Below are 12,891 nucleotides of genomic sequence, written 5' to 3'. Positions count from 1 at the left end.
ACATGAGGTCAGGCATTGTCCCTGAGCCCTCCCTGTTGCCCCTGCCCTGGAGTGCCTGCTGCTCCAGGGCTCCCTCTGGGCACCCTTGATCCTCCCTCCCCCATGGTCCCCCTTCTGTGTTCCCATGGCTCTGGCTCCAGTCCCCTAGTGACCCCTTGCTCCTACAGCCCTGCAGCTGCCTCTTTTCCACTCCCTTCCAGCCCACTCTCCGTGAGGCAGCTCAGAATCCTCCCATGGCTCCCCATTGCCCGTGAGACCAAGTCCCAGATCCTCATCTGCCGTTGAGGCCCCCCATGACCTGCCCTTGCCCCCTCCAGGCCCTGTCCCCCCACCCCCCACCGTTCCCCTCTGTAGTGCATCCATCCTCCTCAGCACAGACAGATCCCTCTTGGGATCAGACCACTCTATTTTACCTCGATTTAGCACTGATTTCACCCATAATGCACTATTTGACAAAGTATCTTTTTCTCCATGAGACTTTAAGGTAGGTGAGACCAGGCAGCTTGCCTTGCTCCTTCCTGTGACTCCATGAGGCCCAGTAGCTACTACGTGCTTGAGAAGAGGGGCTCTGGGTACCATATTAATGGGGCTCTTCCTGGCACCACACTTTTGTGCTTGCTGTTACCTCATGTTCAATGCCCTTCTTTCCTCTCTCTGCCCGTCTACATCCTACCTCTCTTCTAGAACTGGTTCAAGGCCAGCCTCCACCAGGAAGCCTGCTGTGATCGCTCACCCCTTACACTTCCCTCAGTCCTGCCTGGTCTTCAACATTTCTGGACACATGGGTAGTTTCCCCATGGAACAGTGTGGCCTGAAGGTTGCACAGAGTCTCTGCAGCAGGCACACTAGTGGGAGGAAGGGGACAGTGCTGGGAAGAGAAGAGATCCCGGGAGCCTAGGGAAGGGATTCTGGGCTGGGCGGAAAAGTGGGCACCTCTGCTCCAAGGGCAGGGGAGGCAACAGCAGGTGCAGGCTGATCCAGCAACCATAGGGCTTGAATGTGGTCTCTGGCAGCAGGAATGCAGGGGCTGCAAGGGAATCTGGGAGAAGCCCAAGGACGAGATGGCTGCCAGGCTCTGCCGTGTGAGGGCTCAAAAGGCCTCAAAAGGAGCCAGGGCCTCCAGGGTTCCAAGGATGTGATGGTGGTCAGGCTGATCCTGGAGGCTGGTCTGACGGTGGCCAGGCTGACTAGGCTGCCCCCAGGCTGGGCCAGTGACCTCAGCAGGAGATGAGGAGGGAGCTGGTGAGCACGGGAGCTGCAGAGGCTGGTGTTGAGGGCTCTCTACGCAAGAGCTCACAGCCAGCCAAAGCTTGGTGCAGGGCATCCAGGATGGCCGAGGGGCCAGATATCCCCTCTGGAAGGAAAGAGTGGGCAGGGAGGGCGGGTCAGTTTGGTCACTCTGGCCCACAGAGCCACTCACTCTCCTCCCTGGGGCCTTCCCCAGCCCTGTCCAGCTATCTGCCCCTCTTGTCCCTCTCCCACTGAGTACCCTGGAGAAGGGGTACTCAGCGCATAATTTCTCCGTGATGCCAGGGGCCATTCTGGGCAGTGGACGTACCTGAGCCCTGCCCAGCGATGCCTGGTGAGGCCAGCGAGCAAAAATTTATCACCAGTCAGTCGCCCCATCAGCCTGTGAGGCCTTTTCAGGCAGGCACTCGGCCTGGCTCGTCTTGATTTAACTGGGCGTGAACTGGCATTGATGAAATTCTGCTGCCCTGAACTGTCTAAACCAAGGAGACCACGTAGCTTAGTGCTTAAGGGAGAGATCCAAGGCCTCAGGTGTGGCCGGCACTTGACTCCTCCGTGTCTCAGTCTCTCCATCTGTGGAGCGGGTATAATAACAGCACTTCCTCGTTGGGCTGTTGTAAGGACTTAGGGGGTTAAAAACTCTTGAGGCATCTCCCCATTGCCTGGCCCATGGTAAACCCAGTGACTGTGGGCAAGTCTGAATCGCCGGCAGCTCCCTCGGGGGTTTGACCACACTGGCTCTGTTTGGTGCTTCTCCCTGGGGTGTCTGCTCCCCTGCTGTTGTCAAAGAGAACTTTTAACTTTCCGAAGCCTGTTCCTGACTAGACCCTTTGCAAGTGGTCAGGGCAGGAACGATGGTGGCGTTTTGCAGACAAGACACTTAGGACAGAAGGTGCTGGATCAGGATTCCCTCCAGCCACTGTCCAGGCCCCGAAAGATAGGGAAGCTCTCTTACCATGTGCGAGGTCCCTGCAAGCATCCAGTGTGCCCAGCAAAATCTTCCCCAGGGCTCTTTTCGATATGTTCTTAAAAAGAAATGGAGACAGGGCTGGACCGGACGGTGTCCTCATTCAGCAGGTGGGACTTGGTGGCCCCTACGGGCTTCTGTGTGGCTCTCTGGGGGCAGACAGGCACCCCCCCAATCATCCCTTCCCCTGCACCTAGGCTGGTCGCACTGCTCACTGGGCTTCTCAGACTCTTGGTGGGTGGATGGAGCAGTGTGCAGGATCCATCCTATCAAAGATCCCGTAGTTATGGATTACCGTCCATGTGCCCAAGGAGATACTTGGGAGAAAGTGAGAGCATTTTTATGCATTATTAGCTCATTTAATCCTTGCGACAACCTATTTTATTTCGCTCATTCTAACCTATGAGAAAAGCAAAGCTGAGAAAGAATGAGAAATTTGCCCAAAGCAATCCAGCTGGCAGGTAGAAAAAGCAGCATTTGCGCCCAGGCTGCATGGCTCCGAGCTGTGCTGGGAACCACTGCCTTCACTGTCTGCCAGTGCTGGGCTGCCACTGGGTCACTCCCTCAGGCTGTGTCACATTGGTCTGGGACTCAGCAGCTATGTGTCCTGGGCAGCCTGATGTGCAGGCAAGAGCCCACTTCAAACCCTGAAGACCTGGGTTCAAATCCTACTTCCACCTCACAGTGGCTGTGCAATCCCAGCCAAGTTAACCGTCTCTTAGAAAAAAAAAATTTTAATGGTTTGTTGATGCTATTTAGGAACACATTTGATTTCTGTGTTCTAATATTTTATCAGCAGCCTTGCCAAGGAATTACAATAATTTGCCTCTGGATTCCCTTGGGTATTCTGTGTACACAAATATGATATATAATTACTGATAGCTTCATTTCTTCCTTTCTAACCCTTACACCCTTTCTTTCTTTTTCTTGTCTTACTGCATTGGCTAAAGCCTCTAGTTGGCATACAAGCAGTGATGACAGGATGCCTGTCTTGATTCTGATTTTAGGAGGATTCCTTCTAACATTTCACAATAACTGAGGTTTGTGAGAGGCAGTCGGCTGAGGCTCCTTGTCTGGTAAAGGAAGGTCCTTACTGTTCTTAATTTGCTGAGGGGTTTTATAATAAAAGGAGACTGTTATTGACTTTTCTACATCTATTGAGATGAATATATGGTTTTCTCCTTTAATCTGCAATGTGTTGTATTATGTTAATAGATTTTTTGATGTTGAATCATCTTTGAATTCCTGGGATAAATCCAACTTGGTCATGTTGCGTTTCTTTAAACACTGCTGGATTTGGTTTGCTAATATCTTATTTAATAATTTTGCACTCATGTTTAAATGTGACGTTAGCTTATACATTTATCCCCTTCTGGTTTTGAGATCAAAGTTATATTAGCTTCATAAAATGAGTCAGACAGCCTTCCCCTCCTTTGGATGAGCTTCCCTGAGCCTCCGTTTGTGCATCTGGAAAGTGGAGATGACACCTGCTCACTGTAAGGATAGCTCACAGCTGGTGCCTGACACAGGCCAGGGGCTCCCTCCTAAGAGGTCCCTCCCCTGCCCCAGGTGTGCCAGCTCCCGTGAGCATACCAGGTCTCGGAGCCTCTGCAGAAGCTGCAGCACGTCCACCAGCTTCTCCTCCAGCAAGGACAGCCGTACCCGCTCCGTCTCCAGCATCTGCAGCTCCAGCCTCAAGTGCTCATTCTCATCCACCTTCCGCTGCAGCTCTGCCTGCAGGGACCAACAGGGGCTCAGCGCCCGCCCTGCTGCTCTCTGCCCCGTACTCTTGGCATCATCCCTAGGTAGAGCCCGTGAGCTGCCTTGACCCTTTCACGGAGGTCATCTCATCTGGCCCCTTCAGTCTGCCAGGTGACTGGGCAGGTACAGCCACCCTGTCTCCCCAGTGATTCTACCAAGGCCTAGAGAGGCTGAACACCCGGCCTAAGGCCACACAGAGAGTCGGGCTGATATAAGAACACGCATGTTTTATTTTCTAGTCAAGGGACTCCTTTCTCCCTTCTCTATCCATCTGCTTTCTTTTCTTTTTAATAATTTTTTTTGGTTCCAAGCAATAGAAACTGATCTGGCTAGGTTAAACAGAAAAGGAATTTACTGGCAGGCTAGTGGGTCGATCCCAGAAAGGACTGGCAGCTGGTGAACCTCAGAAATGGGGCAGCACCAGGGGTTGAGACAGCAGAAATGTCTCGAGCCTCTTGCCCAGGGGCCACAGCTGAGAAAATACTCTCCCGCCACCCCCACCTCCCCCAAGATGGAGAGCGCAGGAGAGGGGCCCAACTGGCCCAGCCTGAGTCACTGCCCACACCTGGCCACGGGGCATCAAGATTGTCGATCCTGCCACAATACCAGGGGGTAGATGCCAGGCAGCCACCAAATGTACATGGCCACCTGCCTTCTAAAGCATGGATGCAAGGAGTGAGGCAGCCCCCACTCTTGGCACCCATGGAGGGAAGGAGAAGCAGCTGAAGGCATGGTGCCCTGGGGCACTCAGGGTCCACTCTGGGCTTCGGGCAGGAGAGAGAAGGCGCAGCGCCCACGCCCACTGCAGGTGGGCCTGGAAGGGGGCTTGGGAACACAGCCTGTAAGTCTCAGGAACCAAGCTCCCTTGCCTCCTATTTCCACGAAATTACTTGGGAAAGGGGTGGTGCCTATGCCCTTTGGAGCCGCACCAGACCCCAGATGTGTAAAAACCAGTATGCGCTTAGTATTTCAGGTATATAAATATAAAGCTATCTTATATCAAAGCCAGTTTGCAAAAGTGCAGTAGGCTGGGGCTTAGTGAAATGATAACTCCCAGTAGCATTCCGCCTTTGATTACTGTGCGGTAGAGTGGAGGAGAGAGATGAGCACAAAATGCTAAGTGGTCTTACTGAAATGGAGACACCTTGCTGTTCGTGTTGCCTGCCAGGCGCCCCCACCCCGGCCTTTCCTCGGGGGAAGTGTCCTTTCTCCACTTCATCTGACTTTGATGGAGCTGCCAATCACTGACCCCTGCCTGCCTACCTGGGACGCCCAGGGACAGGCCTAAGACTGAGCCTGGGCCAACTGGAGTTCTTCCCTGAGATTTAATGTACTGGGAGTGAGGCTTTTGTTGTCCCCCTGGGGTTTCTTAATGGGCTGATGGGAACCTAGAGCTGTCTGTGATCCTGCCTGCCCTTCCCCTACCACATGAGGTAAGTCCCTCTGAGGTAGCGGAAAGTGAGGCCAGCACCCAGAGAAACACAGGGCAGACAGGTGGAGACAATCTAGTCCAAGTCCCTGGATCCAGCTGTGCCTGAAGCTCATCTCCTCAGCTGTTCTTCCGAAGCTGTTCTTCCTAGCTCCACGTTCTAATAAATTCCTGTTTTGCACTCAAGCTAGTTTGAGATGCATCCTTTAACTTGCAACCAAAATACTCTCCATTAAATCTAAATCAAAGGAAATCACATCTCCTCTCTGAGGCTTGGTTTACTCCTCTGTGAATGGGGCACAGGACTTGGCTAAGATCCCTCAGGGTCCTTCCAGCTGTCAGAGACTCTAGAATTGGTCCAGCCCTTTGACCTCTGGGGCTCAGCTGACCTCCTCCCCAGGTGACCCCAGGGTCTTCCCGCTGCAGCCCTGGGTCCCCAGCTGCTCCACCAGCATGGCGATGTGGGCCTCCAGCTCCCCCAGGGTGTGCGCATGGTTGGCAGAGCCAAAGAGGCTGAAGTAAGTCTTGAGTTTCTTGGCCATCTGGTCATCACACCTGCAGCAAAGGAGAGTGCCAGCACTGTGAGAGCTGCTTTCCAGATTCTGCTCCAGCCTCAGAGAGTAGGTGTTGTCACTGAGTCTGTCTCTTCCTGAAAGCTAAGCCATGCCACCGGGCCCCTTGGCTCAGCACCCGCCCATGGCTCCCTATCTCACTCAGAGGAAAAGCCAGAGGTCTCACCTGATCTGCCCTGTGACCTCTTCAACCGCCCTCCCCCCAACCTCTACTCACTCTGTTCCACCCAGAGTGCCCTCCTTGCTGCCCCTCCAGCGTGCCTCAGGGCCTTTGCACTTGCTATTCCCTCTTCCTGGATTGCTCTTCCTCCAACACCTGCATTGCTTATTCCCTCATTTCCTTCAGGTCTCTGCTCAAACAGCACCTTCTCAGAGAGGCCTTCCTAGCACTTCCCTCTGCCCGTCCCTCTGCTTCATCTCTTTTCCTCACATTTATGGCTAGAATAGAGGCTCCAGGAGAGGAGGACCACTGTCTTGTCTATTGCTATTTTCCCAGTGCCCCTAAGTTTGCCTGGCAGATACTAGGTGCTTAATAAATGCTCGTTGTTGACTTTAAGGATTGGTGATAACATAACCCTGGAAACTCTACAGCCCTTACAACATAATACTAAAGGTCGGTGCCCCCCACAGTAGGTCACAGCGGGGTACCTGCTGTGATCAGACACCGTCAGGCATTTTAGATTCTTGATTGCAAATCCTCACAAACGTGCTGGGAGCACGTCTTGGGACAGCGGCCGAGGGAGTGAGAGAAAACCGATGGGAACTCAAGCCCCAGGAAGCGTGCCTTCACTGACGCGCTTGTTCCATCCTCACACGCTGGGGCCGTCCTGGCGCCTCCCTCCAAGGGATGAGGGACAGAGCCTCGGAGGGCTGGGAGGTGACTGAGCCTGGACTTGAATCAGGCCGGTCAGCCTTCCAAGTTCAAGCTCTGTCCCTGTATGAAGGGGCCCTCCTGCGCTCTGGGCTCCCAGGACGACGTGTGAGAGCCCGCAGCCCCCGGCGGGCAAGTCTCGGACACCGCCCCCCGACACACGTACCCACTCCCGCAGCTGGAGAGGTGAGCCAGCAGTGTCTCCACCTCGGCCTGCGGCCTCTGCTCCTCCCACCACTTCTCCTCGTCCTCCTCCTCCTCGTCAGAGGCGGCCTGGCCCTCCACCGAGCGGAACAGCTGCTCATCCACAGCTGGAGAAGCACAGTACGTGGGGACATGGGACAAAGGGAGGAGAAGCAGGCAGCCCTCCCCAGGGGCAAGTGTGGGCAGGGCGGGCAGGGGGAGAGGCCCTGGCACCATCACCTCCTCCTCCAGGCAGCTGTCCCCCGTCCATCTCCCCCTCCTCCAGACAGCTGTCCCCCCATCCATCTCCCCTTCCTCCAGACAGCTGTCCCCCGTGCATCTCCCCCTCCTCCAGACGGCTGTCTCCCCATGCATCTCCCCCTCCTCCAGACAGCTGTCCCCCGTCCATCTCCCCCTCCTCCAGACAGCTGTCCCCTCATCCATCTCCCCTTCCTCCAGACAGCTGTCCCCCGTCCATCTCCCCCTCCTCCAGACAGCTGTCCCCTGTGCATCTCCCCCTCCTCCAGACAGCTGTCCCCCGTCCATCTCCCCCTTCTCCAGACAGCTGTCCCCCCATCCATCTCCCCTTCCTCCAGACAGCTGTCCCCCGTCCATCTCCCCCTCCTCCAGACAGGTGTCCCCTGTGCATCTCCCCCTCCTCCAGATAGCTGTCCTCTGTGCATCTCCCTCTCCTCCAGACGGCTGTCCCCCCATCCATCTCCCCCTCCTCCAGACAGCTGTCCCCCCATCCATCTCCCCTTCCTCCAGACAGCTGTCCCCTGTCCATCTCCCCCTCCTCCAGACAGCTGTCCCCTGTGCATCTCCCCCTCCTCCAGATGGCTGTCCCCCCATCCATCTCCCCCTCCTCCAGACGGCTGTCCCCCCATCCATCTCCCCTTCCTCCAGACAGCTGTCCCCCGTCCATCTCCCCCTCCTCCAGACAGCTGTCCCCCATCCATCTCCCCCTCCTCCAGACAGCTGTCCCCCCATCCTCTGTGAGGTGTGGCCACCAAGGCCTGTGCAGGCCCTTCCCACGTGCCTGGCCCAGGAGCGGAGCTGGCCAATCAGAACCCCTCCCTGGCATTTCACATGGGGACACTGGGAGAGAGAAGCCCTTTCTCTTCTCTGCTTCTAAGATGACACAACAAGCCAGGGCCTGTGTGTGTCCTCAGAGGTGTGTCTTATTTCCATTTTAGGACATGGCAATGCCAGCCAGGGAGGCCAAGGCCCTCTGTCCGGGGCTGGGCTCTGCAGGGCATGGGTACCAAGCTGAACGGATTTTCAACTCTCAGGGAACTGCGTGTCCAGCACCTGGGGTGTGAAGCGAGGAGTGTCACACGTGTGACCACCTGTGACCCCAGCATGGCTGTGTCCTGTCGGTGCACTCCACCTCGACTGAGCGTCAGACACCCGGGGCCGTCACAGCTGCCAGCGTCAGGCCCCGACCCCAGGAGGCGGCCCGGCTCTCCTTGGAGGAGCCCTCCCATCTCCACTCCACTCCACACCGGCTTGGGGGCCACGAGTCCCGCCTGGCCCGTCAGAGCGCGCTGGCTGGCACGTGACTGGTCAGGCAGGGCTGGGGACCCAGCGTGGGCCAAGGAGAGTCGGGCGATGTCTGACTCAGGCTTCCCGCGAAGAGAAAGGCCTCCAGTCGTCCAGCTGGGAGTTGAGGGGGTGCGTCCGGAGCTACTGGGGGCCGTCTTGTCAGATGAGGGGAGCGCCTTCTGCAAAATGAGTCCACGCAGAGGAAGAAGGCCAGGCAGCGAGAGGTGGGGTTCTGCCGACATCTCAGCGGGGCTGAAGCCTATGTGGACTTTTTAATTAATTAAGTGAACCAATAACTCCCTTTAACTTGGGCCAGTTCTGGCTGAATGGCCTGCCACTCTCAGGCAGACCACGTCCTGACTGACACAGCAGTGTACCACCCGACCCTGGAGGGTCACACAGATCTGGGGTGGGCCTGGGCATCTGTATTTTAAAAGGCTCCTGGGCGATCACGGCCGCCTGGCTGGTTTGGGAACACCGACTGAAGTGTCCTGATTTTGGACACCCATCTCTCCAGCCTGACCATTCCCAGCCGGGTGGGCTCAGGGCGCTTCTGTTTTGTCTCAGTAGAAAGTGCCCCAGACCCAAAATAACCAGGGTCCGGGTAACTGTTCCAGGACTTTTGATTGTGTTTCCAATATTGACAATTTGTTTTTCATTCTGGGAATTTCCTGATGCTGTACCTGTGTGTGCATGCATGTGTGCACGTGTATATGCATATGTGCGTGCATGTATATGTGCGTGTGTACATGTATATGTGTGTGCGTATGTGTATACATGTATGTGTGTGTGTGTATGTGTGCATGCGTGTGTGGTGTCATTACTGTCATAGTCATTAACATCATCCTGGTGCCTGAGGCAGGGGCAGGCGAGGGGCTCTGACGCTGTGTGAGAGTGATGGCTCCCAGCAGCCCCTCGGCCCCAGCCCACCAGCTGGGAGAGCCCTGGGGCACCGGCCAGCCAGCTCTTCTCTCCTCTGCTGGTGACTCCACCAGCACCAGGCTAAGGAGTTTAAGATGATGGGCCTCTGTGTGGTTCTCTTGCGGGGTGACCACCCAGCCCCTGCTCACACCCTCTGATGACAGGGAGCTTATTCCACTCCAGCTCGCTGGACGCCCACTCGTCTCTGCATGGAGCTGATGGGAGACATGTTTTCCGCGTGCTGAGTGGGAAGCGGCCTCCCTGGAACCCCCTCCCCCGCTAGGTCTTTGTGCTCTCCGGCCTGGGGAAGAGGGCCCCTGTGGGCTCAGGAAGCCCAGCCTCCAGAGGTAGGGGGAGTGGAGTTCTGTTTGGAGACTGGACGGCAGCATCAGTGTGGACCCTGGGAGCAGGGCTGGGGCTCCGCCGGACGGACTGTGAGCCTGGCAGCAAGCCTGAGTGTGCAGGGACCAACCTTCATCCAGGGCTCTGCTCCCGGAGCCTCTATCTGCCGGCCAGGCTCCGCGTAGAGGGGGGTCTGGGCCTCTGGTCCCACAGTCCTCAGGTTCACCACTCTTGGCTTCTGGCTCTGGGCTGGCTCGTGGGGAGGTTGGGAGCTGGGTGCCCTCTGACCTGTGGGCAGGTGGAAGACACATATGTTAGAGGGGGAGAGGGCTTGGCCAACTTCCTGCAGCAGAGTGTGGGATGTGGGCCCAGCCTCTTCCATCCTTACTCTGCACTGCTAAGCTGTCTCTGATGTGCCTGAAGGAGACCCTGGATTATCTCTGTGGCTGATCCTACTGGCTCCCTACCCAAGCGCCAGCATGGCAGAGTCAGCCTTCCACCATCCAGGGGAAGTGCTGGATACTCATGCTCCCAGCCTCCCTTGAAGCTAAGGCACCGACATGTAACCCAATTTTAGCCAGTGGGACCAAAGGCAAAATCTGAGGAGCCTCTGAAACAGATTTTTATCCCTTATGAAAAAAGAGAGTCAGAAAAGGAAATGCCCTTACTTCCTGCCCTTGGACATTGTCATGTGAAGATATGATGTTTGGAGTTGCTGTAGTCATCTTGTGACCATGAGGAAATGGCTGAGAGAATGACAGAGTAGTTGAACAAGAGCCCTGACATCTTTCAGTGGCTGAGTTAACCAGTCCTGGAGCCACCTGCCTCTGGACTTCTTATTATAGGTGAGATTAAAAAAAAGTCTTCATTGTTTCAGTTACTTTTAATTGCATATTCTGTTGCTTGTCCCTGAAAGCCTTTAAATGAATCATCTCTCCTCTTTGGGCTTTGAAGAAACTACTTCATCCTTATCAATCAGTTTCCTCACTTTTTGAGTATTCATTTTCCATGTCCCTGCAGTTACAAGGTCAAGGGAAAAAAGAAAAAAAATCTATCATAACACGAAAATATTCACTAATGAACTGGCCACTTATTAAACTAGTCCTCAGTGCCCCTCCTGCCATTGTACACCAACACCTGTCCCTCCGTCATCTCTTCAGCATCTGCTGTTACTCCATCTCTCCCTGATTGTCAGACACAACCTAACACAAACAGACTGCAAGGTGAACCTGCACATCTTGAAAAAGGGGAGGTTATGTGATGTCAGTGAAGGGGATGCCGGAGAACTGCGCGAATCACAGGCAAAACCACGGACGCTGGCGACGTGGCAGAGCCGGGCCAGTTTACAAGTGAAGGAGAGAAGATCAACAGGATTAGGAAGGGCTGGAGCACCAGAGAGACTCGCAGGACTGGGCAAAGCCCTTAGAAAAACTAATTAAGATCTCAAATACTTTTGCAAAAGAGACCCTTTTCATGATTAAGCTGCAAAAATGAAAAAGCATAAAGTTAAGGATGCACCATTGTGTTCTCACCCAGTTTTGTTGGAAAAATTATTCCAAAAGGAATAATCAACCCTGAATCATCCTCGGTATAAGAATTAGTGCATTACACTTCAGCCATGAAGATTACTTTTTAAGATGAATGAAAAACTAAACATAGAATTACCGTGTGATCCAGCAACCCCACTTCTGGGCATACACCAAAAAGAATTCAAAGCAGGGACTCAAGCAGATACGTGCACATCCATGTTCAGAGCAGCATTATTCACAGTAGCCAAAAGGTAGAAACAACCCAAGTGTCCATCGACAAACGAATGGATAAACAAAATGTGGTCTATACAGACAGTGGAATAGGATTCAGCCCTAAAAGGGAAGGAAATTCTGACACCTGCTACAACATGGACGAACCTTGATGACATTACGCTAAATGAAATAAGCCAGTCACAAAAGGACAAATACTGTATGATTCCACTTACGCGAGGTCCCTAGTAGTCAAATTCACAGAGACAGAAAGTGGAATGGTGGTTGCGGGGGGCTGGGAGAGGGGAATGGGAAGTTAGTGTTTCATGGGGACCAAGTTTCAGTTTGGGAAGATGAAAAAGTTCTGGAGATGGATGGTGGTGAGGGCTGCACAACAGTGTGGGTGTACTTAATGCCGTTGAACTGTACACTTAAAAATGGTTAAAATGGTAAATTTTACGCCATGTATAAATTTTACGCCATGTATAAATTTTACCATAATTTTGAAAAAAGAATGAATAGCTGAAAATGTCACCTGGTTTTATTAAATAAATAGTACGGTAAACTCACTTTAATACATTTTGGTTTTATTTTTCAAGATAAAAGTCTCAGTCCAACCTTGCACGTGCACGTACGCGCGCACACGCATGCGCGCGCACACGCCCCTCTCTCTGGTCCCATTTTGTGTGGATCCACTTAAGTGGATTTCTCAGGACCGAACATTACTGGAAAACAAGGACCCTGGTACTCAGTTCCCGGACCGCACAGGCCCAGCGTGAGGGCAGAAGCCACACGGCGGCCAGGAGGCAGGCAGGGTGAACCCAGTGCTGCCAGCGAGGAACCGGCAGGGCCCCGGGCCGCATCTTGAGACGGGCCACGGCTTGGGTTCTCGCGCCGGCTGTGAGGGCAGCAGAGGAGCCAGGACGCGTCAGCTGAGCCAGGAGCTCGGCTGGCCGCGTGCACGACAGCGAGACCACGGCAGCGGTGCCGCAGTGACTGGCACGGAGGCGGAGGCGCCCGGAGAGGCCAAGCAGGCGCGGGCGCCCAGGGTTTGTCGGGCGAACTCAGCACCCCGAGGACCGGCTCCGGAGCCAAACAGGAGGGGGCTGCGGGGCCGCACGGAGGCGGGGCGGGGCATGCGCCTTCCCTGGCCTCCCCATTCGTGACAGCTCCCCGATTGCCGTCCGGCTATCTGACCCGCTCACCTTCTCCTCGCAGGCAGCTCCCCCGCTCAGAGGAGGGCGGGCACGTGGCTCGTCCCCACGCCGACCGGCACAATCCCACCCCTGGCCCCCCGGGATGGCTCCAGGGCT

The 12,891-nt window shown here is 54.9% G+C and overlaps 1 protein-coding gene across 1 annotated transcript in view; it reads right to left on the bottom strand.

Annotated features, from left to right (window-relative positions):
* Positions 1-349: 349 nt before the first annotated feature.
* The window catches only part of EFCC1 (EF-hand and coiled-coil domain containing 1), a 39,525-nt gene continuing 26,983 nt past the window's right edge, over positions 350-12,891 (bottom strand). The window contains exons 3-8 of the mRNA XM_058566281.1: positions 9,970-10,127; positions 7,015-7,159; positions 5,795-5,960; positions 3,809-3,949; positions 2,204-2,273; positions 350-1,354 (exon numbers count right to left, since the gene is read on the bottom strand). Of these exons, the coding sequence (XP_058422264.1) occupies positions 1,218-1,354; positions 2,204-2,273; positions 3,809-3,949; positions 5,795-5,960; positions 7,015-7,159; positions 9,970-10,127 (817 nt within the window). The 3' untranslated portion in view covers positions 350-1,217. The remainder of the gene's footprint in view (positions 1,355-2,203; positions 2,274-3,808; positions 3,950-5,794; positions 5,961-7,014; positions 7,160-9,969; positions 10,128-12,891) is intronic.

The sequence above is a fragment of the Diceros bicornis genome, chromosome 2 (genome assembly GCF_020826845.1).
Source record: "Diceros bicornis minor isolate mBicDic1 chromosome 2, mDicBic1.mat.cur, whole genome shotgun sequence".
Taxonomy (NCBI): domain Eukaryota; kingdom Metazoa; phylum Chordata; class Mammalia; order Perissodactyla; family Rhinocerotidae; genus Diceros; species Diceros bicornis.
The sequence above is the reverse complement of the archived record's forward strand: the minus strand, read 5'-3'. Positions and strand labels throughout refer to the sequence as shown.